Source organism: Falco rusticolus, chromosome 5, assembly GCF_015220075.1.
Source record: "Falco rusticolus isolate bFalRus1 chromosome 5, bFalRus1.pri, whole genome shotgun sequence".
Taxonomy (NCBI): Eukaryota; Metazoa; Chordata; class Aves; order Falconiformes; family Falconidae; genus Falco; species Falco rusticolus.
The window spans coordinates 64,539,172-64,562,215 of NC_051191.1; the positions used below are offsets into that span (position 1 = coordinate 64,539,172).

Genomic DNA, 23,044 nt, shown 5'->3' on the forward strand with positions numbered 1-23,044 from the left:
AGCAGATTATGGCACAAATGGGGAGCTCTCACACAGGAAAAACATATTTATGTTAATATTTTCACTGAGTGATGTGTGCTAAAAGCACTCTAGTGCTGGCAGGGAATGGGAAGGTACAATGGAGTATACTTGTTTTATTACAGTGTTCGTATTTTTCCTTTTTATCCTTTCACAGAAGCAAATCCAGAGAAATTCAACAGCAGATTTAGAAATAAAATGTTTTATGCAGGGGTGAGTTGTGATTCGTCTTACAGAATGATGCTAACTTAGTTGTTTGAATGTTTTCTTAAGTGCCTTCCCCCTCACTTTCTCACATCAGGAGCTCATGCCAGTTCATTTTGCCTGTTGCAATTTAAAGTGCACGTGTACAGTTTCTGGTGATGCCACACTCATGTGTCTGTTGTAAAGTGGCTGAAGCATGGTTTTATGTAGCTTAGCAGACGAGAGAAATGCTACTCCTTTGGACATACTACTGGTCATGTCTTGGCCCTACTGCTTCTGGCTTGTAAGCTTTCAGGCTTCCAGAATTTGGGAAGCACATTGATACTGATTTTTGTAAAGAAATTCCCCAAGTGTTGGCCTGTATCTTTGTAGCTTTGAGGAGTAGCCTTGGATATAGGGTCATGGGGAGTAGAGGGCAGAGATCAACTATTTAGAGTGATTGATTTTCATGTGTGAATATGCAAATAAAATTGATCACTTCTGCATTCAGAAGGTATGTGGATAACACTTCATTCTAAAATGCATTTATTAAGAGAGAAACACTGATTTGACAATGCATGACATGTAATGTCTTTCTGGGTGATGACTCCCACTGTACCCATGTGCCTTAAATACATAAACAAGTATGTGAGCAAGAATTTGCATTAAATCCTTGGGTGTCCAAGGACCTTCTTCGGTTAACCTCTCAAAAAGAGAGGTATCAAAATTTAAAAATATATTTAAAAAATCATGTTTCCTGAGAGCAAGAATGAATAGGTTTGCCAAAAGGATGGCATTTTGGTATTGAGCTCTGTGGTGGGAGAAGAAATGAGGGGAAAGAGAAGAGAGGAAGTGCTGATGACAATTTGTGCACTTTCTGTTGCAGGCAGCCTTTACAGACTTTCTGCAAAGAAGCTCAAGAGATTTATCCAAACATGTTAAAGTTGTGGTAAGTATAAGAAATTGTGCTGTAGTATTGTGGGAAGAGGGGGGAATGGAGAGCGAGCGAGGTGAGAGTTTAATGGCTCTGTTACTTTTCAGTTTTGAGCATGACATTTGCAACACATTCCAAGGAAAGTCTTGGGAAAGTTGTAACAAAGCAGCAACACTTCTCTTGTCTGTGGCTCCATTCAGCAATTTCTCTGTGCTCTGTCACTTTGGCTTTGTAGTGTGATGGTACAGACCTGACTCCAAAGATCCAGGAGCTGAAGTTCCAGTGTATAGTATTTTTAAACATACCCAGGTAAGTTCAAGACAGATGCTTGGAGTTATAAAAGAATAATAATAATAATGATAATAATAAGTAAAAGAAAAAAGGTACCTGCAAATTTTCCTAGACTGGGTGAATGTGCAGGAAACATGTTGCCACTGTGCTGCCTTCTTGAAAGCTAGGTGTTTATAATACTGTTAATTAGCAATATGGAATGGCATCAGAGTTCAGCCAAACCATCCTTTAAAAAGTTGAATATGCTGATACAGAGATAGCAGAAATGATTAACAAACATGCTTTCCAGTTGTGCATCTAACCTGCAAACGAGCTAGTAATTACACAGATGCCTGTTCTCCCCCTTAATTGAAGCAGTGTGTGAAAAAAAGTGTGTGTATGTGTGTAGGGGAGGGTAGCAGGGGAGGGTGAGGGTTACTATTTTTACAGTAAAGGAACATAAAACTGTTGAAAGAACTGCTGTGTATTAAAATGTTAGAAGGTGTCCCAAATAGATAACTTTTAAGAATACAGCTATACTTAGTTAGATCTGTCTCCTGCTCTCTAGAGCAGTAGTCTCCAAACCTTTTCTATTGTGCATCTTTATTAGTAAAAAAATTTTTGGGCAGCACCTCAATGTATGTGTTTATAGATTATATATATGTACTGCTGTGCTAATACATTTCATACATTAGAAAACATAGAAAATGAAATTTTGAAAGGATGTAATAAAGATGAATTCAACACTATCTTAATGCTGGATTTCTTCTTTATTAAAATGTAAACTGTTTTCTTCACACACTCTAATGATCTTGTCAGTTGCAGATTTCTCTAGCACACTGTTTGTGGTGCGTGCATTCCACTTTGGAGACTACTGCTTCAGACAGCCTAGCACTTTGCTCCGCATGATATCCCAAGCACTTGATCTTTTGAGTCCTGCACTGCTCTCACTGTGCAAGCTTTTACTTGGTGTCACCTCTCCAAAGTTCCCTATTCTATCACTCTTAGATAACTTTTACATCCATTCTTTTAATGATAGGAAAGGTAGATGCCACAGCTGCACCTGTTTCTGCTTTTTATTTCTCCCTGCTGCCTCAAGCAATGGGATGTTCTGCACTCCTTGTGCTGTTAGAGCTGCTGAGCAAGCAGGGAGAGATGAAGTGGAGCTCCAGGGCTGGAGTTGCTGTTGCAGCCCCATGCCCGCCTAGAAGAGGGGCTAAGCAGCTTTCTGACTCAACAGCTCATTTGCAGAAAGCAAAGCAAGTGGGGAGAGAGAACAAAGTGCTACTGCTCTGTTACCTGTTTCCTGGTGTTTCCCCATTTTCCTCTCACAGAGGAACCTGCTAAAGATTATGATGGATACATTTATGGATGTTGCCGGCTTGGAAACAAGACACAGGTTTTCCCTTTCGTCCAGTCCTTGTCAGCATAACTTTTAATTGTCCCTGAATTCAGTTTTGGTATGGATATCTGGATACTTCTGGAGGACAGCAGAACAGGCTAATAGCCAGGCTGCTAGTCAGGACTCATCAGGGCAGAGTGCTGTCTCAAAGCTCGCTTTCCAAACCTCTCTCTGTAGGTACTGTGCTGGCACAATGCCCTGGGGAAACCCTGGAGATCACAGAGACTTTGAGCCTCAGCGCCATGATGATGGCTACATTGAAGTCATTGGGTTCACCATGGCCTCGCTGGTGGGTACTGCAGGTGCTGCCCTTCCTGCAGGTGCTGCTGCACTTGGTGAATTCTGCAGGCAGCGCTACAGAGTGCAAAGTTGTCCTCATTGCTGAAGAACCACCATGATTCCACATATTCAGCTAAGGCCAAAACATGCTCTGCTGTTAGACATGGGAGACAAATTGTAGTTTTCTAATGAAAGAAATGTTATTTTATAATAGGAATGTATTCTTTGCAACATATGGCTAATTTGCCAAGTTAAATGACAAGATTATTAAAGTAAGAATAGTATGCAGGCATGTTTTTAAAGGGGGAGTGTTCTGTGGTCAAATTACTGCTGTTTCTTTTTTACTTTTGTGTATTTCAATATGGCATAAAATTCCTTTTTTTAAACTTGGCTTACTGGAAACAAAGCTGAAATATTATATAAAATTATATGCCCATACAGTTTCCATATGTCCACTAAAAAATGTCGTGAAAATTTTAGTAATAGCTGTGAAAAAATTAGTAATATTTTTGGCACAAATGTTATCTCTCCTTTTGTTCTGCTATGGAAAGAAAATTCAACCAGCAATTTTAATTTATCAGTGCACTTTCTGTCAATGCTGTCCTTATGGTAACTCAGCTTTAGTTCACTTTAAAAGCAATCTCACTCTAAATACCTTAGTGTCCTACTATCACAGTGGTCAAACACAGTGACAGTCTCTTCAGAGGACGATTAAATGCACTCAGAGTTGGTAGTTATCCCTGTGCTAGCATTAATCTGCCTAAGGCGCCGCAGCTTGAACTTACTGGGACAGACAGAAGGCATGTGTGCCTGCCTGCTTCGGGGCAAGTTTGTATAGATCATGCTTAGGACTATACTCAAGTCTTTGTTGCCACTGTCTTGTGTGGACTAGGTTAAAACTAACATGGATAAGCCTGTTTTCACTAAACTAACGTACCTACTTGTTGTGTGACCTGCCTTCGGTGTATACCACTTTCAGTGAATCCTATTGATAATAGTGTTTGTTTCCTCAAAGAGAAATGCAGGCAAATCTAATCTTCAAAGTAAGCAAAAGTAAAAGGTGGTATTGATCAGCAATCATTTCTTTAGAAGTCTGTCTGGGTTAAAGATTCTTTTTCAGCCTTTTTTTTTTTTTTTTTATGGCTCTAGTAGTTTTGGGGAATAACCCACAAGAAAGAAGAAAACCTATGTTTGTTAGCCTAGTGGATCTTGTGGAATGCACCTTTGTTACTTCACCCCTGAAGATGTTAGGATATGTTTTTGAAAATGCTGTGAAAAATCAATTTAGCATGTACCAACTGGCAGTTTTCAGTTGGAAGCTTTTTTGGATTTGCCGCTAATGTGGCTCTGTGAGTGGGTAGAGCGATCTCAAAAGCTACCAACAGTTTTAGTTGGTTCTAAATTTAAGAAGTAGGGCCCCTTTGAGCTGCTGTTTCTTTTTAAAGGAAGCCTTGTTCAGAATTGAGGGTCTACGAGTCTACTAATGCTGAGAAACCATTGTAACCATAGACTGTATTGATATAATAGTAACTTGCTCTGTATGAATCCCAGATGTGCTTTCTTTGAGACTAAGGAAGAGAAGTACTTTATAAAGAAGTATTATTACGAATATTATTGATTATATTGTCAGTTGATCCATAATATGAAACACACAGAGAAGGATTAAGGTCTTGACTTCTGTTTAGGCTGTTCTGTTAGTAGTGCATTAATATAGGATTTTTTTTTTCCTGCATCTGACAGATGAGTTAATAGTCACTAATTAAAAAAATATATTTCTGCCCAAACATAACTGCCTAGAACTTGAAGAATCTGCTCATTGCCTTCCTTGTTCACCTCTATAAAATGAGTTCTTAAACATGGTGTTTACTTGTTTTGAACAAGGTCCTTCTGCTTGCTCTTTTCAGCCTGTCTGGTCTCAAGGCTTAGTTGCTGTGTAAGCTTTTATAATTTTTTAATTTTTTTCTAATTCACATTAAGGACTGTATTCTGTTCAGGAAGGGGAAGTAATTTTTCTGTCTTGCAGACGTACCCTATTAGGGTTGTTGTTCTAAAGAGCAAATAATTAGTAGCATTACTCTTGGTGTAAAAACAAACCAACCAACCAACCAAAACAAATTGAAATGCTTAAGAATGAACATAGGTATTCATTTGTGCATGCGCATGTGTGTGTATATGCGATGAGACGTGCAATGCATATCGTTAGGTATCTGCTTGTTGCCTAGCTCTTTTCTTTGTGACGTTTTAAGTACTATGCAATTTTTGAGTGAAAATACATTCATTGTGCTTTGTTAGAATGCCTTACACATGGAACACTGTGTAATGGATGCTGTCAGCAAAACTGCATTTCAGATTTGTTAACTGCCTCAGCTATCTGTTCTGAGATGTCTTTTCTTTGTTTCTTGTTTTGTGCTTTTTTTTTTTCTTCCTTTTTTTTGGTTCTTTTGCAGGCTGCTCTCCAGGTGGGTGGTCATGGAGAGAGGTTGCACCAGTGCCGTGAGGTGACACTTTTAACATACAAGTCTATCCCCATGCAAGTGGATGGTGAACCATGTCGATTGGCTCCCTCACTCATTCGGATCTCCTTAAGGAACCAAGCCAACATGGTGCAGAAGAGCAAGAGGAGAACATCTATGCCTTTGCTGAATGAGTGAGTCGGATATGTGCATGTTTTAGTGGCAAGAGGCCTGTTTGGGGCAGCATATTCAGTCACGGATTTTGCATGTACTGGACTTGCAGTGCATTTAAAAAAAAAAAATTAAAAAAATTCACACCTTCTGAACTCCCTTTCCACCATATTGTAAATACTTACCTGATTTTCTTGTATTCCTTTATCTTCTGAGTTACCCTCTGTCTTGCTTTTAGAAAGGTGGTGTATCAGTTATTTACTTAGAGGTTTGTGCAGGCTTAGCATTGTGCCTCTTGGCTTCTGACAGTTCTGCATACATATGTCATTTGCCCTGGAAGTTTTTCTAATTCATTTTCTCAACTTTAGTGATATGCTTTTTAAGGTCCATTAGAAACCCTCTAAAAAATTGCCACAATCAAGAAATACTTAGGGCATCTTTTAGTCTCTGTTGTGGAAGCATGCTGCCTGGCAGTGTTTATGGAGAAGGACGTGAAGGTACAGAAAGGACTTTGTACTTTGTAGGGAATCCTTCTCCAGTATAAACCCACAAATGAATATTATAAAGATGAACAGAGAAAAGCTAAGGTAACTGGAAAACAGGAACATGTGAAGAAGAAAACAGACAGGCAGGGCTAACATTCCTTTTCATCATTAAACCTTTGTAAGCATTGCAGAGATACTTTAATAGAAGAACCCCCTGAACATTCACATTTTGATCTATGAAAATGGCCATCCAGTAAAATTATTTGCATTATTTTGTAAAGCTGATTATTGTACTTCTTATGCAGGTCTTTACCGCTGCTAAAATGAGTGACGTAGTAAGTGCCTTTGGTGTTTTTCATGAAGTATTTTTAAAGCAAAACATCCTGTCCCTTCTACAAAGGTACTGAGCTAAAGGCCTAAAGTTACCAAGGATTCACATTTCATTGAAACATTCATGCACTGAGGCTTTAATTTTTTTGAGGAGGTGGTGGGGGATTTTGCTGTTGCAGCTGTGATGGTGAAGCAGGTTTTATGAGATGTACTATCTTTCGTTACCTCATGTAACTGGAAAAAACAGATAAGGTCTCGGGCACACCTTTTCTCTTCAGGTATCTTAAAGGTTGTCTGTGTTTTTCAGCTGTGTTATCTAGTAGAATATATTGCTTGACTTCAAACTTTGACTCCAGCCTCTTATCATCCACTAGTTGTCAATCTGTTAATGTAATTAAAGCCTCCCTGGTAGTTACTTCCAACATCTTCCTGTTCAATTTAGCACAACGTGTTCTCTTACTGGGACTGGTGCTTTTAAGTTTCAGTAGAAGCCCATATCTGTAATGTTGTAATTCCTATTTGTCGGGAAAATACCTAAGGTATGCTGACCTCTCTTGAGCAGTGAATAGCAGCCTCTTGGCTGTGAGCAGCGATGCCCGATTTCATCCAACAACAACTCCTCAGTCATTTGTGAAAGCTAGAATTGAGCAGAGGGAAATCCTGGGGCATCTTGACAGGCTCGAGAGAGGGGGGGCCCTTGCAAACCTCATGAAGTTCAACAAGGCCAAGTGCAGGGTCCTGCACACAGGTTGGAGCAATCCCAAGGCCAAGGCTGCACAGAGAATGGATTGAAAGCAGCCCTGAGGAGAATCACCTGGGAGTGTTAGTGGATGAGAAGCTCAACATGACCTGGCAGTGTGTATTTGCAGCCCAGAAGGCCAAGTGTATCCTGGGCTGCATCAAAAGAAACCTGGCCAGCAGGTCAAGGGAGGTGACTCTCCCCTTCTACTCAGCTCGCAAGAGACCCCACCTGTAGCACTGCGTTCAGCTCTGGGGCACCCGACAGAAGAAGGACATGGAGCTGTTGGAGTGAGCCCAGAGGAGGGCCACAAAGGTGATCAGGGGGCTGGAGCACCTCCCCTGTGAAGGCAGGCTGAGAGGGTTGGGGTTGTTCAGCCTGGAGAAGGGAAGGCTCTGGGGAGCCCTTATGGCAGCCTTCCAGTAGCTCAAGGGGGCCTACAAGAAAGCTGGAGAGGGACTTTGCCCAAGGGCTTGTAGTGATGGGACAAGGAGAAACGGCTTTCAGCTGAAAGGGGGTAGGTTTAGATTAGCTGTTAGGAAGAAATTCTTCACAGTGAGGGTGGTGAGGCACTGAACAGGTTGCCCAGAGAAGCTGTGGATGCCCCATCCCTAGAAGTGTTCCAAGCTTCAAAGCCATGTTGGATGGGGCTCTGAGCAACCTGTTCTAGTGTAAGGTGTCCCTGCTTACGTCAGGGTCGCTGGAACTCGATGATCTTTAAGGTCCCTTCCAACCCAAAACATTCTATGATCTTTTTCCACACTGAGGGAGGCTAATGCAAATGTAAAAAAAGAAAATCCCTGGTACTTTGATCTGATAATTAACATGGTTTGGTCTGAATTTTGAGATCTAAATTAAAACTGTGGTAGGGAAATAAAGGTTCATAGTATGTGCTAGTTGTCAAGAGGATATTCTTTGTGGTTTAGCTTAATTTAAATGGGCTATGGTAGACTATGTTGCTGTCAGTCTGGTTTGACTGAGATACTTGTCTGCAGACCTGTGTTTCGGGAAAATAGAAATCATCTGTCAGGGACTCTAGTCTGAGCTTCACTTATCAGCAATGTTTTTTGTGTATGTTGATATCTGCGTCTATAGATATCTCTGTGTGTATGTACTTTGCTCACAAATGTTGAAAGGGAAAGAGAGGGAGGAGTTGCATCTTTTAGGGTGATAAAAAGTAAATGGTATGTTAAAGGTTAAACTCTAGGAAGCATTTTAATATTGTGAGAAGTTCATTTAATACGGTACTAATTTGTAATATTTCACAAGAAAGAAAATTTTCAATTAAATATATTTATCTAAATTTCTTGACTTGGTATCTGGAATGTATCTCTGTGTTCCATTGAAATCTCCCAGAAAGCCTTATGTTTGATTGAATGCTCTAGATTATTCTTTTGTGACTGTTATGTGAATGTTAGATATGTGAGATAAGTAAGTGGGTCTGGAGCTATCCCTAATTGTTAGTCAGTTGATCTTGAGCTTCTTGCCAGGAAAGTGATTAAAAAATTATCTCATATCACATTAATGCAGAGTTGGCTGTTATTGTCAGCTTTGATATTATTGCGAGATAAGGAGAGCAGTAGGAATGTTCTTTGGAGTTTTAGCTAGTCCAGTGCCATAAGTAGAATGATAGTTAATCTGAAGAAGTGTTACACTTTCTTTCTGTTTTGTTTCGGTTTTTTTTTTTTTTTGTTTAACCCTGTTCTCCTTTGTTCAGGAGGCTTTAAGGAGAGGGGGTTTAGAGAGAATTGTGAGTTTGTTTGCCTTTTGGGTGCACTTGAGTTTCCAGGGAATAATAGTATCTTAAAATTGGAGAGCCCATATGTTACTTATGTAGTTGAGATGAACAGAGATTTCATGCTTCTTTCACTTAGGAGCCAGAAGACTTTAGAAAGAGGATTTTCTTCTGACTGTAAGAGCTGCCCATCTTCCTAGTTGTAACTGTTCTTCAAAACCTGTAGACGCTCTGAGAAGGCACTTGTATATGAGAAAAAGGGATCTGACCTTTTTTGACCTGTTTTTTCCCCCCTCTGTTTTCCCACTATTGTGCTTCCAGCACCTACTAATCGCACATGAACTGTCTCATGTGGTTCTACAGAGACCTTCAAGGTAGAAACTCCTATATGTTGAGACTCCTTGTTTTATTTGTTACTGGATAATTTGCCTTTTTTCAAGGTGTGGGGAAAATTCAGCAGCACTTTTGACAGTGTCAATGATCCTAGTCTTTTCTTTTCAAGGTTGGCTGTGGAATCAAATTAAGGAACAAAATTCTAGTGTTTATGTGGGACTACTTGAGTTGAAGGAGCTTCCCTTTCCTGTTGACAGCAGTAGAACGAAAAGCTTTGTCCAAGCTATTAGGGAGCAAGGAAATATAATGTGCTGCATTTTGTCATAGCTAGGTGAATTAGTGGCAATTAATATTTTATTAAGTTATTTAATCTTTCACTGCTGGCTTGCCTACAAAGAAATTTTTCAGTATAATAACTGTCCCGAATTATTCATGGAGTACTTGCTGCAACTAGTGATCTCTTCTTGCTGTTCATCAAGCATTCTTTTTTTTTTAATATTTCTTTTGGAAAGCTAAGCTGTTTTGATGTGACATACAGGATTGTATAAGTATTCTTGTGTAGGTGAAGATGACCTGCTTATGGCTTGTACTTTTCTGATAACTTTAAATTTATTGAGTTGAAGCATAGTGGAGGAAGGTCACTATTTGGTGAATACAGTTGGAGGCTGTCCAAACTGAAAAGGCAGGCATAATTTGTTCTGCATCCTACGATGAATTGCTCTACAATGGAGATAAGTAATAATCCAATAAAGTCTTTCAAGCCAGAAGCAACTTTTTAGTTGCAAGGAACGTACAGGCTAAGGTGATGCTGTTCACACTTGATTATGGATTGAAACAAGGCAGATAAGGGGGGTTGTGTGTGTGTGTGGGAGATGGATTTCTTTTCTTCTCATACATCTTTTCTTTTTTGTACCAGCAAAAGCAAATTTTTGCTAGAGCCAGATCAGCTCAGACAACTCAGTTTTTCTGCAAAAGTGTAAATTATCTTCTTATTCGCCTTCCCTTAAAAGAATTGCTGGCTGTTTTCATTTCTGTTCTCCCCTGTTGGTCATGGTAACATGTGAAAGAGATGACATATAGCTTGGTTTTCTGTGATCAAGCAGAGAATGTGGTTCTTGTGAGCTACAGCAAAATGTGTGTGCCGTAAGAAAAGCTGTGGTTCAGTTTTTCCAGGAGTCATTTTCTGATCAGATACTTGAGTTTAGTATGCTGCTCAGTAAGTTTCAGTTAATGATCATTTTCTGAACCTCAAAAGATGGTATTTTGCTTTCACTGCCTTTTAGTATGGGTTCAGGAAGAATGTCCTGCATAATGGAAGAGAAAAAAAGAGGGAAGAGCTTATAGATAAAACATATTCCATACACTTGAGAGAAACAAAGGGACCATTTGAGTATAAACACTAAAGAGAGTCAGTCTTGAGAGTCACTATATATAAAATGCGTGTTTCCCTAAGGTACATGAAAGAAGAATGGAGACAGCAATTTGTCATTATGGGACACAAAATCTCCAGTAAGGGTATTTTTTTTTTTTCTTAAATGTAGACTAAAGTTGGACAAACTTTGGAGACAGTTCCATTCATTCAGATCTTGGCTTTGTTTATTTGCATTTCTGGACCTGCTTCCAAAGTCTGTTGCCTTGAAATTTTTCAGTGCCTGTGGAACAAATCCTGGGGCTCCTTGTCTTCCTTGTATAGCCATGTGCCTAGCTTGCCATTGGTCCTCATCACTCGTGTCTTTAGATAGCTCTTGTGCCATGTGGCAGTGATTTTCTCCATTTGCATGTATTCTGTTGCTCTTGGCTTGCTAGCGTGAACTTGGAGCTCTGCATGTCTCTTCATTCAACTTCTGTGTGACACATTCCTTTTGTTTCTGTTTAAATGTTGTATGTCTGTCTGTCTTCTTTTCCACTCTTTCTCTCTCTCCCCTCTGCCTTTTCCCTTGTCTGTCTCCACACTGTGTGCTGCCTTTCTCCTGGCCACTCATTTCCTGCTGTCTATAGTATCCATAAAGTGCAGTCTGCTGACCTGAGGAGAGTCTCGGCTCCCCCTGATTCCTTCACTGTGTGAGTATCTGGCTTTTTTGTACTTTCAAAGTTCCATAGTTTTTTTGCTGTTACCTTGTGTGTCCTTCTACCAGGAGGCGGGACAGTAAAATCCAGTGACAAATGGGAAGTGTGAGCTGAAGTGATAGCACGGTAGGCACAGAACTGTGGCCTCACCAACAAAGGCCACAGTTCCAGGGTACACAAATAAAGTGAGCAGGGCATGTCTGGTGGTGGTGACCAGGTTCATCAAAGAGTCCAGTTCGCCAGAGAAGTTCATACCAACAGGCAGCTCTGAAGTTAAGCACCAGGCACTCTCCATGGAGACAATTGAGATGAGAGCTTTCCATCCTTTTGGTTTTAATCAAAAACATACTGAACAAACTCAACCATAAGACACATCTCCAGATAAAGCTGATATCTCAGCCCTGTCTCCAGACAGAGCTGATTAAAACAGGAAACGAGTCCCCCAGAGGAGTGGCGTGACATTGGCTGCAGCTGCATTGAAGATTGAACCACCCCCTCACACATGTTGGCAATATCTTGATTGTCAGCAACTCCACTGTACTAATTTGCTAGATAATACCTAAATCATTCAAGAGCCTAATGTCTTTTTAAAAATGTGGTGAACTGGCACTTAAAAACACTTGTACCATTGTTGCTATCTTGTAATTCATCCCATTTATGGAAACATGCCCTAGTATGAAAACCTGTGTGTGTCCACAATTAAAAAACCCAAGCAAGCAAACAAACAAACAAAACGAAAAAAACCCAAACCCTGAAAGCACCCCAACCAACCCCACCCCAAACTCCAAACAAAAACCCCAGCTTAATGCGATATGTCAACTCAGGCAGTGTCATTTGTCTTAAATACTTGTCTTAAATACTATTGGCATCTTTTTTGTCTTCTTGCTTTGCCACTCTTATGATGGATGATATCTGTTCAAACAGGTTAGGACTATCAAAGAAATGAATTTGAAGTGCATGTTGGAAAATGAAAAATTTCAGAGTTAAAAGTCCAGGTATTCGGAGCAGAAACTTGATTCTAAGAATGATTCTTATTCTATCATAGAAAAAAGTCAATGGTATATGCTAAAAGAAATGCCACCAACACTTCCCTGTTCTAAAGACTGCGCGTGTGCAATAGATGGCACATAAATGTTCAACAAACCAAGATTTACTTGGGAAAACTGAATAACTTTAAGAGCACATTTCAGCTTTGCAGGAAAGGACCTGGGGGTCCTGGTGGACACCCCGATGACCATAAGCCAGCAATGCGCACTTGTGGCAAAGGTGGCTAATGGTATCTTGGGCTGCATTAGGAGTGTTGTCAGCAGATCAAAGGAGGTGATCCATGCACTCTGCTAAGCACTGGTGAAGCTGCACCTGGAGTGTTGGGGTTCAGTTCTGGGCTCCCCAGTAGGAGAGACATACAGAGCTACTGGCGGGAGTCCAGTGAAGGGTGCTGAACATTACAAAGGTGCACCAGTCCTATGAGGAAAGGCCGAGGGAGATGGGACTGTTTAGCCTGGAGAAGGATCAGATGGGGTTCCATCAATGTCTGTAGAAATCTCAAGTGCCCAGTGACAGGACAAGAGGCAATAAGGACAAACTGAAACACAGGAGTTTCTCTGAACGTAAAAATTGTTTTTACTGTAAGGATGATGGAGCACTGGCACAGGTTGCCAAGAGAGGTTGTGGAATCTCCGTCCTTAAAGGTGCTCAAAAGCTGCTGGGACCATGGTCCTGGACAGCCTGTTCTAGCTGGCACCAGGTGACCTCCAGTGCTCTTTTCCAACCTCAACCATTCTGTGATTCTGTGAAATTTCAGAAAGCTGCAAGTTCCTCACTGTTATTTTGCAGACAAGGAAATATTTCCAATTCAGTGTGTCTTATCCCTGGATCACATTTGCTGTACTCTGCTCCTCAGTAGAAAGTAATAAAACAATCTTGTCTCACTGATTCAGTATTTAAGCAAGCCTCTAGGAAAAAAAGCTGAGATAAGCCTTATAACTTACACAGAAGCTGTGGGTCTGGGAGAATGGGTATTGTTTCCAAGTTGAGGGATGTCCCTTGGAAAATGACCTCCAAGTTTTGAAACAGTTCATTTTAATGTCCCATTGATATCAGCTGTCAGGATAAGGCAGGGAGAGACGCTCATGAGTCCCAAACTAATTTGTAAGTCAAAGATGTTCTGTATCTTAAAATCTGTAAAAATAGATTATACATGCTGCTGCACTGTGGCTGCCAATTAACGTGTCTGGTAAATTAAAATAAGAACCCATGAGGTATTAGGGAAATTTGAGTTGGATTATGATGGCTTTGAGATTCAAATGTTCCTTTTTTTTTTACTTTTTTTTTTTATTTGAACAATACAGAAAGAGCTTGAATTCCAGTTAGTACTGAAGAGCAGGGCAGATTCTGCTGAGACCTGGTGATGGATACAGCCTGTCTTAGATAAATTTCAGATTTTCTGCAGCAGGATATGCATGGGGATTTGGGGCAGCCAAAATTATTAGGTACATACTGTCTTTGTTGCAGAGACAGTAGACCTGTAGTGTAATCCATTTCAAATGTTTATACAAGGTGCATAAGCAAGTGCAAGTGTTGTATTTTCATTTAAGGTTCTTTTAAAAGGAAGGTAAAAACTTGCATTTTCCAGCTGGATGTTCAGAGATGAAAAGGATGCGTATGTGAAAGTACATTTGCATTGTGTTTGATGTAAAAGTGTTCTGGAAAAAACTTACCATTTGAAAAATAAAACACAGTTGACTTGCATAGCTCCTGCCGTCCTTTTTATAATTGGAATAAGCACTGTGGATATGCTGGGATTATTTTGTTATTACAAAATCCACATAAATAAAAATTCAAGTATCACTTTATTGGTAAAAAGCTAGTAGTCTTTAGAGTTTACAGAATAATCATTGCAGCAGAGTAGGCATAGAAAACCTGTGTGAATAACAAAGGTAGTATAAGAATATTTTTTTGTTTTTAGAGACCCAAATGTCAAACAGAATCAGTTTTCTCAGTTAGGTTGAGTGTGTATGTTGCTGATAAAGAACAGTAGGAGACAAGGGAGAAGACATTAGAGAGTGAGCTATTCTCCAAATGCATAATTCAGGATGAAAATGCTTATAAATATCTTCTCCCTTTACTCCATTACATGCATTATAACGAATTGAGTGTCAATTTTTACTGTTTAGCATGTGGGCTTCTGTTTAGTGGGATCATTACTATCGAAGAATTGCTATGCTTGGAAGTATGAAGTGTGAGAGAACTACAGCTATTATGGGAAAGGAGAAATAAAGTGAAGACCAGGATTCTACCTGGCACTTTGGCATGTGTTTGAATGTGGGCGTGGGTCTAGCCTTTATACAGCAAAATGCTCAAGCAAGTGTGAGGTAAGAAAGTGCAAAAGGGTTTAGTACAGTTGTGTTAACTTGGCTTATCTGGGATAACACTTTTCAAATGGAGAAAAAAACCATATATGGTGGAGCTTATATTTTTAGGGGTATTTTTTTAGATAAGGAGCTTAGCAAGAGCTTTGCCTTAAAATAGCAGCAAACTTTTTTGGAGCACTGAAATTTGTCTGGCAGAACAGGCTGGATGATTCTGCCCTGTTGTGGCAGTTGTTATGTTTTAAGTAGATATATGCTGTCAAAAATACACTCATTTTTAATGTATCCTTTCCAAGCTCTGCTAGTGCAATCTCAAAAGTAAGGTAAATTCTCCTCTGGCTGCTGCTTTCCTTTTTCCAATTGTTCTAAACACTGGAACATTTAATTGAATTTGTATGTTTATTTCTTCTCTAAGAGATAGGTCATTCATTAATCTGTAACTGCAAACAAGCCCCAGAGAAGTGTGGTGTGTTTTTATTTTTATTTTAAAGTTTATTTTTTGCAAGGGTGGGGCAGTAGAAGATTTTATTTTCTGTTTACTGAATCATTAAAATCTGTGTGTAGGCTGGTGTGGGCTGTATTTTGGAAGAACTATCAGAAATTTGTCGCTGGATTCGGTAGAGCTGTTGGACTGTTTATTATTATTTCCTCTCTCTATGCAGACACAAAGCATAAGAAATGGTTCACAGGGTTCATAAATAATTGATATAGGGATTAGGGCTTGTATAATTTACAAGTCTGTCTTCCCAGTTGAATCAACTTGGTGGCATGGCAGAAGTGTTACCAGCTTGCTGCGCAGGAGTGCCAAGATTGGGCAGGAGCCAAGCTCGCTCCAGCTGTTTTCTTTCCTGGTGAGGCAGGACTGGAGGAAGGAGCAGTGTTCTTAGGAAAACCAGCTGTGCTCCAAGTGAGTTGGCTGGCATCCCTTTGCCTGTTGCTGGGTGATTAATAGGGGTGAGAGCAGGAAGCCAGAGCTTCATCAAAAGCTGAGTGTGTTTTCTGGGTGAATGGAAGTAGATCAGGTTCTGCTGGTAGTCTCAGAGTAGCTATGTGTGACTTGGCCTCTGTGGGTTTGAAACACAAGTGGTGCAATGAAGGATTTAAAAAAAAAAATCCCTTCTCATTTATTTTTTTTCCGGTCAAAGCTCTGTGTTTTTAGGTTTTGGGGTTGTTTGGTTGTGTGTTTTTTGGTGTGGGTTTTTTTTTTGGGGCGGGGGGTGTTCTTTAGAAGGTAATGGAAGGCATTCGCAACTTTAAACTACTTATAATTGACTATGTAATACACCATTTTAAAACATAATAGGTGTAAGAAATGTAAATATTTTAGGTTGAATTGCAGTGCAACAATATATCCAAATTTATTTGTAAATTGTCTGCTGCTCTGTCCGGAAAGCTTTTCTTCCTCTCCTTTACAGTTGAGCAAGTTGTTTTATGCAGTATTTGGAAACATCCATTTCTATTAATACTGTACTGATATTTGCTTTCAGTGACATTCATTGCCTTATTATAGCCTATATATTCATAGCCCTATTATTACATTATGTACTTAATCTTTGTGGTTTCTGAATGCGCTGACTTTGAGCAAGATAAATTGTGCAATTTGTGTAATAATATGGATTATTATACAGTATCTGTGAAGACTACAAAGGTATTTATAGTGGAAGTGTTTTGGTCAGCTGCATTAGAGCTGTATACGGAGCTCATGAGTTCTGTGAGTGAATTAGTTAATTAGTTGGGTGATGAGGATGGTATCCCGTGGTGTCAATTACCAGTCTGACAGCACAAGGAATGAATATTCACATAGTGAATTTTAGAGCCAAACCTATATTGAATAGGTAATAAAATTTAGTGAGACATAATATCAGCCAACAATTGTATTCTGACAGAGCAGAGTATTTGCAAACAAATCATGAACAAACCCACCAAACTTCAGTCACTGAATAAATGTTCTTTGTGTATATATATACACATTTAGAGGGGTGTGTGTGTATATGTGTATACATATATATGTATTTGAGTTATGAATATATTACCTGTGACTGGACTTAGCTAGGTATATAAAGTCTCTACCCTGTAGAAAGGACCTTTTATCATTCCTATTTCTGATAAAAGTTTATTTTCAATAGAAAGCTGCTGTTTTCAAGGTTGCATTTTTATGACTAAGATTGCTAAACTTTTCAAATGGACAAAATTCCAGGCTCTGTTTCTTTCCAGTTGCATGTTTTCGCACACACAGCTTGCTTGTGTAGTAGTGGTACCCTGTCTTTATAGAAAGGGGATGAACAGGAAACTCTGGCAAGGGCCAGCTGATTTCTTTTCCACACTTAACCTGGAAAGGACCGTTTCTCCTTAGGTAATACATTACATCTACAATGGTGTGCTTGTTTTTTCCACAGAATTAAATTCAGAGATATGCAGCGCAGTGATGCGTCAAAAAAATTTACTTTTTACAAAAGCATGAGAAGTATGCTTTTACATGTTTTATAGTTAAAAGGTGGTTTATGGAGAATATGTGTGTGGATCCTGGAGCAAAAAAAAATAAATAAAAAATTAGATTTACTGTTGATTTTAGCTCCTTTTTCATCCTTCAGTTCCAAGGAAATAAAAAGGGCTTGCTCACTTCTTTTCAGGTTAAAGGACTAATTTAACTCAAGAAGGTGATGCTGCAGATGCAATAGGTTGCCATTGGCTTCAAGCCAGGAAATAGCATTTGTAAAGAGAAGGTGCACATTTTTCTTTCTTACATGGCATTAGGTAGTGAGTCAACAAAGCTACAGAAGTCAGTGTTGTCTGTCTGCCCCCTCAGCATCCAAACACTATCCTGTTCTCACAGGGAGATGGCAGGGAGATGGATGGCAATTAACCAAGTATTGGCAGATGTTGGCATGAGGCTTAACATCAGTCCCCTACCCTTTTTTTGCAGGTCTTCTTGAGTACTGAATTACAGGGTCAACATGACCATCCCTTCACCTTGACATAAAGGCTCCAAACATCCAAACATACACTTGGAGAAGTTCTGTCTTCTTTCTTTCCTCTCCCCTTTTTGTGAGATACCCAGATTATCCATTGCAATGGTGTCTTTTAAATGAGGTCAGTTGTGTGGTGGGACATAAATCTACCACTAATTCATTAATAATGGTTGCCAAGAAAGCTCATGCTTGAACTAGTGCTTAGAAACTGAGAAGCAAAACGCCTTATGAAAACTGCTTTTACACAGCTTTCCTAGTAATTTGGCTACTTAGACCATGGGACTCACCTCAAGAAACCTGTTCTGCTGGGGGCTGATGGGGTACATCAGTCAGAAGGGGAAGAGCATCTTTGGTTATAGGCTTGCCAAGCTGGTGAAAGAGGGCTTAAAACTAAAGGTGCTGGGGGAGAGGAACTTCAATCCATCCCACTCCTACCAGTTTGATGCCAGTGCCAGCAAGAGATGCCCAGACCCTGGAGAAGGGATCACAGGTCAGCAGGAGAGCACCTGAAGAGCAGCCCAAAAGAATTCCAGCCCCTCCAGACAGCAGGTCAGCTTCATCAGGGGCCCAGCTTAAATGTGCATAGGCAAATGCATTTAGCATGGCAAATAAACAAGAGAAGTCAGAGAGACGTGCACACACCTACAGGGCTGTGATCTTATGGGCATCACGGAGACATGGTGGGATGGCTCCTTTGACTGGAGTGTTAGAATGGAAGGATACAGTCTCTTTAGGAAGGACAGGCAGGGGAGACAAGTAAGGGGTGTTGCCCTCTGTGTCACTGACCAGCTGGACTGCATGGAGCTCCACCTGGGGATGATTAAGGAGCCAACTGAGAGCTATGGGTCAGGATTAAAGGGAGGGTAGGGACAGGTGACATTACAGTGGGGGTCTGCTACAGGCCACCTGGCTGGGAAGACCCGAGTAGATGAGGCCCTCTATAGGCAGGTAGGAGCAGTGTCATGTTCACAATCTCTGGTCCTCATGAGGGACTTGAACCACTCTGATACCTGCTGGGGGGACAACACAGCAGGGCATAAGCAGTCCAGGAGGCTCCTGGAATAGGTTGATGATACCTTCCTTCTCCAAGTGATAGAGGAGCAGATCAGGAGAGGTACTAAGCTGGACCTTGTTCTGACCAACAAAGAGGGGCTGGTGGATAATGTGAAGCTCAAGGGCAACCTTGGCTGCAGTGACCGTGAAATGGTGGAGTTCAAGATCCTCAGGGCAGCAAAGAGGGTGCAGAACAAGCTCACTGCCCTGGACTTCAGGAGAGAAGGCTTTGGCCTCTTAAGGCATCTGCTTGGTAGAGTACCATGGAATAAAGCCCTGGGGGGAAGGGGGGCCCAAGAAAGATGGCTAATATTCAAGGATCACCTCTTCAAAGCTCAGGAGTGACATGTCCCAACAAAGAAGTCGTCAGGCAAAACTACCAGGAGGCCTGCATGGATGAACAAGGAGCTCCTGGACAAATTCAAACACAAAAAGGAAGCCTAGAGAGGGCAGAAGCAAGGACAGGTACCCTGAGAGGATTACAGAGAATTTTTCCAAGCAGCTGGGGATCAGGTTAAGAAAGCTAAAGCCCTGATAGAATTAAATCTGGCCAGGGACATCAAGGGCAACAAGGAAAGCTTCTATAGGTACATCAGTGATAAAGGGAAGACTAGCGAAAATGTGAGCCCTCTCTAGAAGGGAATGGGAGACCTGGTTGCTCAGGATATAGAGAAGGTTGAGGTACTAAATGACTTTTTTGCTTCAGTCTTTACTAGCAAGCATTCCAGCCACGCTGCCAAAGTCACAGAAGGCAGCAGCAGTGCTGGGATAATGAAGAACCACCTGCTGTAGAAGATCAGGTTCAACACCATCTAAGGCAGGGGTCCTCAAACTTTTTAAACAGGGGGCCGGCGCACAGATTAAGTGGCAGGACTGTGGCTGCTTGCTCCCCCCCCCCCCCCCCCCCCCAAACCCCTGGCGGGGGGTGGGAGGTGTTCTGTAAATACCGGGGGGCGATGGGGGGCCGTATCTGGCCCATGGGCTGTAGTTTGAGGACCCCTGATCTAAGGAACCTGAAGGTGCACAAGTCCATGTGACCTGATGAGGTGCATCTGCAGGTCCTGAGGGAACTGGTAGATGTCCATAGTATTTGAGAAACTGTGGCAGTCCAGTGAAGTTCCCACTGACTCCAAAAGGGGAAACATAAATCCCATTTTTTAAAGGGGAAAAAAGGAAGGTCTGGCAAACTACAGGCCAATCACTTCTGTGTCCAGCAAGATCATGAAGCAGATCCACCTGGAAACTATGCTAAGTACATGGAAAATGAGGTGATTGGTGACATCCCCCATGGCTTTGCTAAGGGCAACTTCTGCCTGACAAACATGGCAGCATCCTTCTACTATGGCATTGACAGTGTTTGTGGCTAAGGGAAGAACAACTGACATCATCTACCCAGTGCAAAGCATTTGATGCTGTTCCATGCAACATCCTTTTATCTATATTGGAGAGACAGAGATTTGATGGATAAACAGTTGGTGGATAAGGAATTGGTTGGATAGTGGCACTCAAAGAGTTGCAGTCAGTGGCTCAATGTCCAGGTGGGGACCTGTGATGCATGGTGATCCTCTGGGGTTAGTACTGCGACTATTACTGCTTAACATTTTTGTCAGAGGCATGGACGCTGGGATTAAGTGCATCCTTGGTGACTTTCCTGACAGCACCAAGCTGTGTGGTGCAGTCAACATGCTGGAGGAAAGGGATGCCATCCAGAGGGACCTTGACAGGCTTGAGAGGGGGGCCCTTGCAAACCTCATGAAGTTCAACAAGGCCAAGTGCAGGGTCCTGCACACAGGTTGGAGCAATCCCAAGGCCAAGGCTGCACAGAGAATGGATTGAAAGCAGCCCTGAGGAGAATCACCTGGGCGTGTTAGTGGATGAGAAGCTCAACATGACCTGGCAGTGTGTATTTGCAGCCCAGAAGGCCAAGTGTATCCTGGGCTGCATCAAAAGAAACCTGGCCAGCAGGTCAAGGGAGGTGACTCTCCCCTTCTACTCAGCTCGCAAGAGACCCCACCTGTAGCACTGCGTTCAGCTCTGGGGCACCCGACAGAAGAAGGACATGGAGCTGTTGGAGTGAGCCCAGAGGAGGGCCACAAAGGTGATCAGAGGGCTGGAGCACCTCCCCTGTGAAGGCAGGCTGAGAGGGTTGGGGTTGTTCAGCCTGGAGAAGGGAAGGCTCTGGGGAGCCCTTATGGCAGCCTTCCAGTAGCTCAAGGGGGCCTACAAGAAAGCTGGAGAGGGACTTTGCCCAAGGGCTTGTAGTGATGGGACAAGGAGAAACGGCTTTCAGCTGTAAAGGGGTTAGGTTTAGATTAGCTGTTAGGAAGAAATTCTTCACAGTGAGGGTGGTGAGGCACTGAACAGGTTGCCCAGAGAAGCTGTGGATGCCCCATCCCTAGAAGTGTTCCAAGCTTCAAAGCCATGTTGGATGGGGCTCTGAGCAACCTGTTCTAGTGTAAGGTGTCCCTGCTTACGTCAGGGTCGCTGGAACTCGATGATCTTTAAGGTCCCTTCCAACCCAAAACATTCTATGATTTTTATCTCAAATGAGTTGTTATGAGCAAAGCACTATAAAAAGAAGATAGTGCTGCTGATTTTCCTTGTTATCTTCCCAGAGAACTAAAAACTCTTGGGTCTGGATGATAATTTCAAAAAATCTTTGTAGGTAATACAGACAGTTATTAGAATTATTTGTAATAATAAGTATTCAGACAATCATCCAAATGTTTTCAGATGTTTTCAGCTACAAGTAAAAAAAATCTTGGTGGGTCTCTGGAGGGAAAAAAACAACACACAAAATTACCGTACTGTTAGTGAAAATTTAACTTTTAACCTAAAGAAGGTAGCTTTGGGGAGGGATGGGTGGATGGCATTGGGAATAAGTGATTTAATTTTGGGCTGAAGACTCCTGTTGAATTGTCTCTGTCATAGATTAGATGTGTGTACATGGTTAGTTCGCTCCTTTTTTTTTTTTTTCTTCTTATCTAAACCAGGTACCATAGAAATAATTATCATTTCTGAAAACTCAAACACAATAGTTATGTATAAGTACTGAATAGGAAAGCTTGAAACAGCAGCTTTTAAAATCACCTCTGATTCAATGATGATTGTTCTGGATCAGACAAAATAATAATTCATTAACCATTTTTTTTTAGTGATCCCAGACTTGCTGGAGTTGTTTCACCTCAACAGCTGGAAGTGGAAACAATTGCATGACTGAGACAAGCTCACAGGGAGACATGGAAGCTGGGGAGAGGGTTACCTGTCCTGTCCCCAGTATTTCCCACAATAGAGCATAGCTTGTCTCCAGTTGCCTGTGTCAGGCATGCTCCTGTCCTGCTATGCTCTAAGGAACATGAGAAAGGTCAGTGTGTGGAAGGAAAGGAGGCAAAATTGTGAATGAGATGTATTAATGACCTTATAGCTGTAGTAAATTCTGCACAGACAGTGCAGAGCTACAAAACTACATAAACAAATTCATCTCTTATGGTAAAAGGACATCAGTAGGTTGCTGGGGGACTCAAACTGACGGGATGCAAGGGGTGGTTGAAAGACAAGTATCACTTGGATATCTGCTCTGAAAGATCTAAAGGGACAAATCAAGGTGAAAAAGGAGTCAGTGATCTTAATTTTTTTACCTCAAGACGATGCAAAGTTCCTGCACTAAACTGTTTTTCCTTGGTATGGAGAGCAGCACTGGGCACCAAAGCACAGGGTCACAGAGTGGACGGAAAGGTCTGGATATCACGCATGGATGACCTCTGTAGCAAGGAAGAAATGGAAAAGAGCAAGTAGGGGGGAGGCTGTGGTGTGTGGTTCTGGTTTGACGGGCAAAATCCCTTGTGCTGGGCTGAGTAATTCCTGCACAGGACTATCAGCTTTTGGTAAAGTAGTCATTTTTAACTGGGAATTGGAAAGCGTACCTTTTATAGAGTTCTTTCTTGGTTGCTCAAAGATCTCAACACAACAGTACAGATTTGGTTCTGGTTTCAGGAGAAGCAACAGTTTGCGACAGTTTTTTGGTCTTGGTTTACACTGGGCTTAATTCTGTGCATAGCAAGGATGGCTGTCTTTGTAGCGTGATTGAGTCTTACAATAAAAACAGGTCACTGAAATCTCCGGTTTCCCCATCCCTTTTCTACCCAGCTGAGCTCAAAGAAGTAGAGGTAATTCACAAGCGGTCCCTCCCTGACACCTACCAACAATACCCAGGCTGTGAATTGATCAGCTGGAAGACTGAGCTACCTTCATA

The 23,044-nt window shown here is 41.4% G+C and overlaps 1 protein-coding gene across 7 annotated transcripts in view; it reads left to right on the top strand.

Moving 5' to 3' along the window:
* The window catches only part of DGKI (diacylglycerol kinase iota), a 233,878-nt gene that overhangs the window by 125,633 nt on the left and 85,201 nt on the right, over positions 1 to 23,044 (top strand). For 5 of the 7 annotated variants that reach the window (XM_037389986.1, XM_037389987.1, XM_037389988.1 and 2 more), the window contains exons 16-21: positions 176 to 231; positions 1,088 to 1,150; positions 1,371 to 1,444; positions 2,985 to 3,096; positions 5,534 to 5,733; positions 11,331 to 11,393. In XM_037389986.1, the coding sequence (XP_037245883.1) occupies positions 176 to 231; positions 1,088 to 1,150; positions 1,371 to 1,444; positions 2,985 to 3,096; positions 5,534 to 5,733; positions 11,331 to 11,393 (568 nt within the window). The remainder of the gene's footprint in view (positions 1 to 175; positions 232 to 1,087; positions 1,151 to 1,370; positions 1,445 to 2,984; positions 3,097 to 5,533; positions 5,734 to 11,330; positions 11,394 to 23,044) is intronic. The other 2 variants (XM_037389989.1, XM_037389991.1) reach the window with 1 other exon arrangement.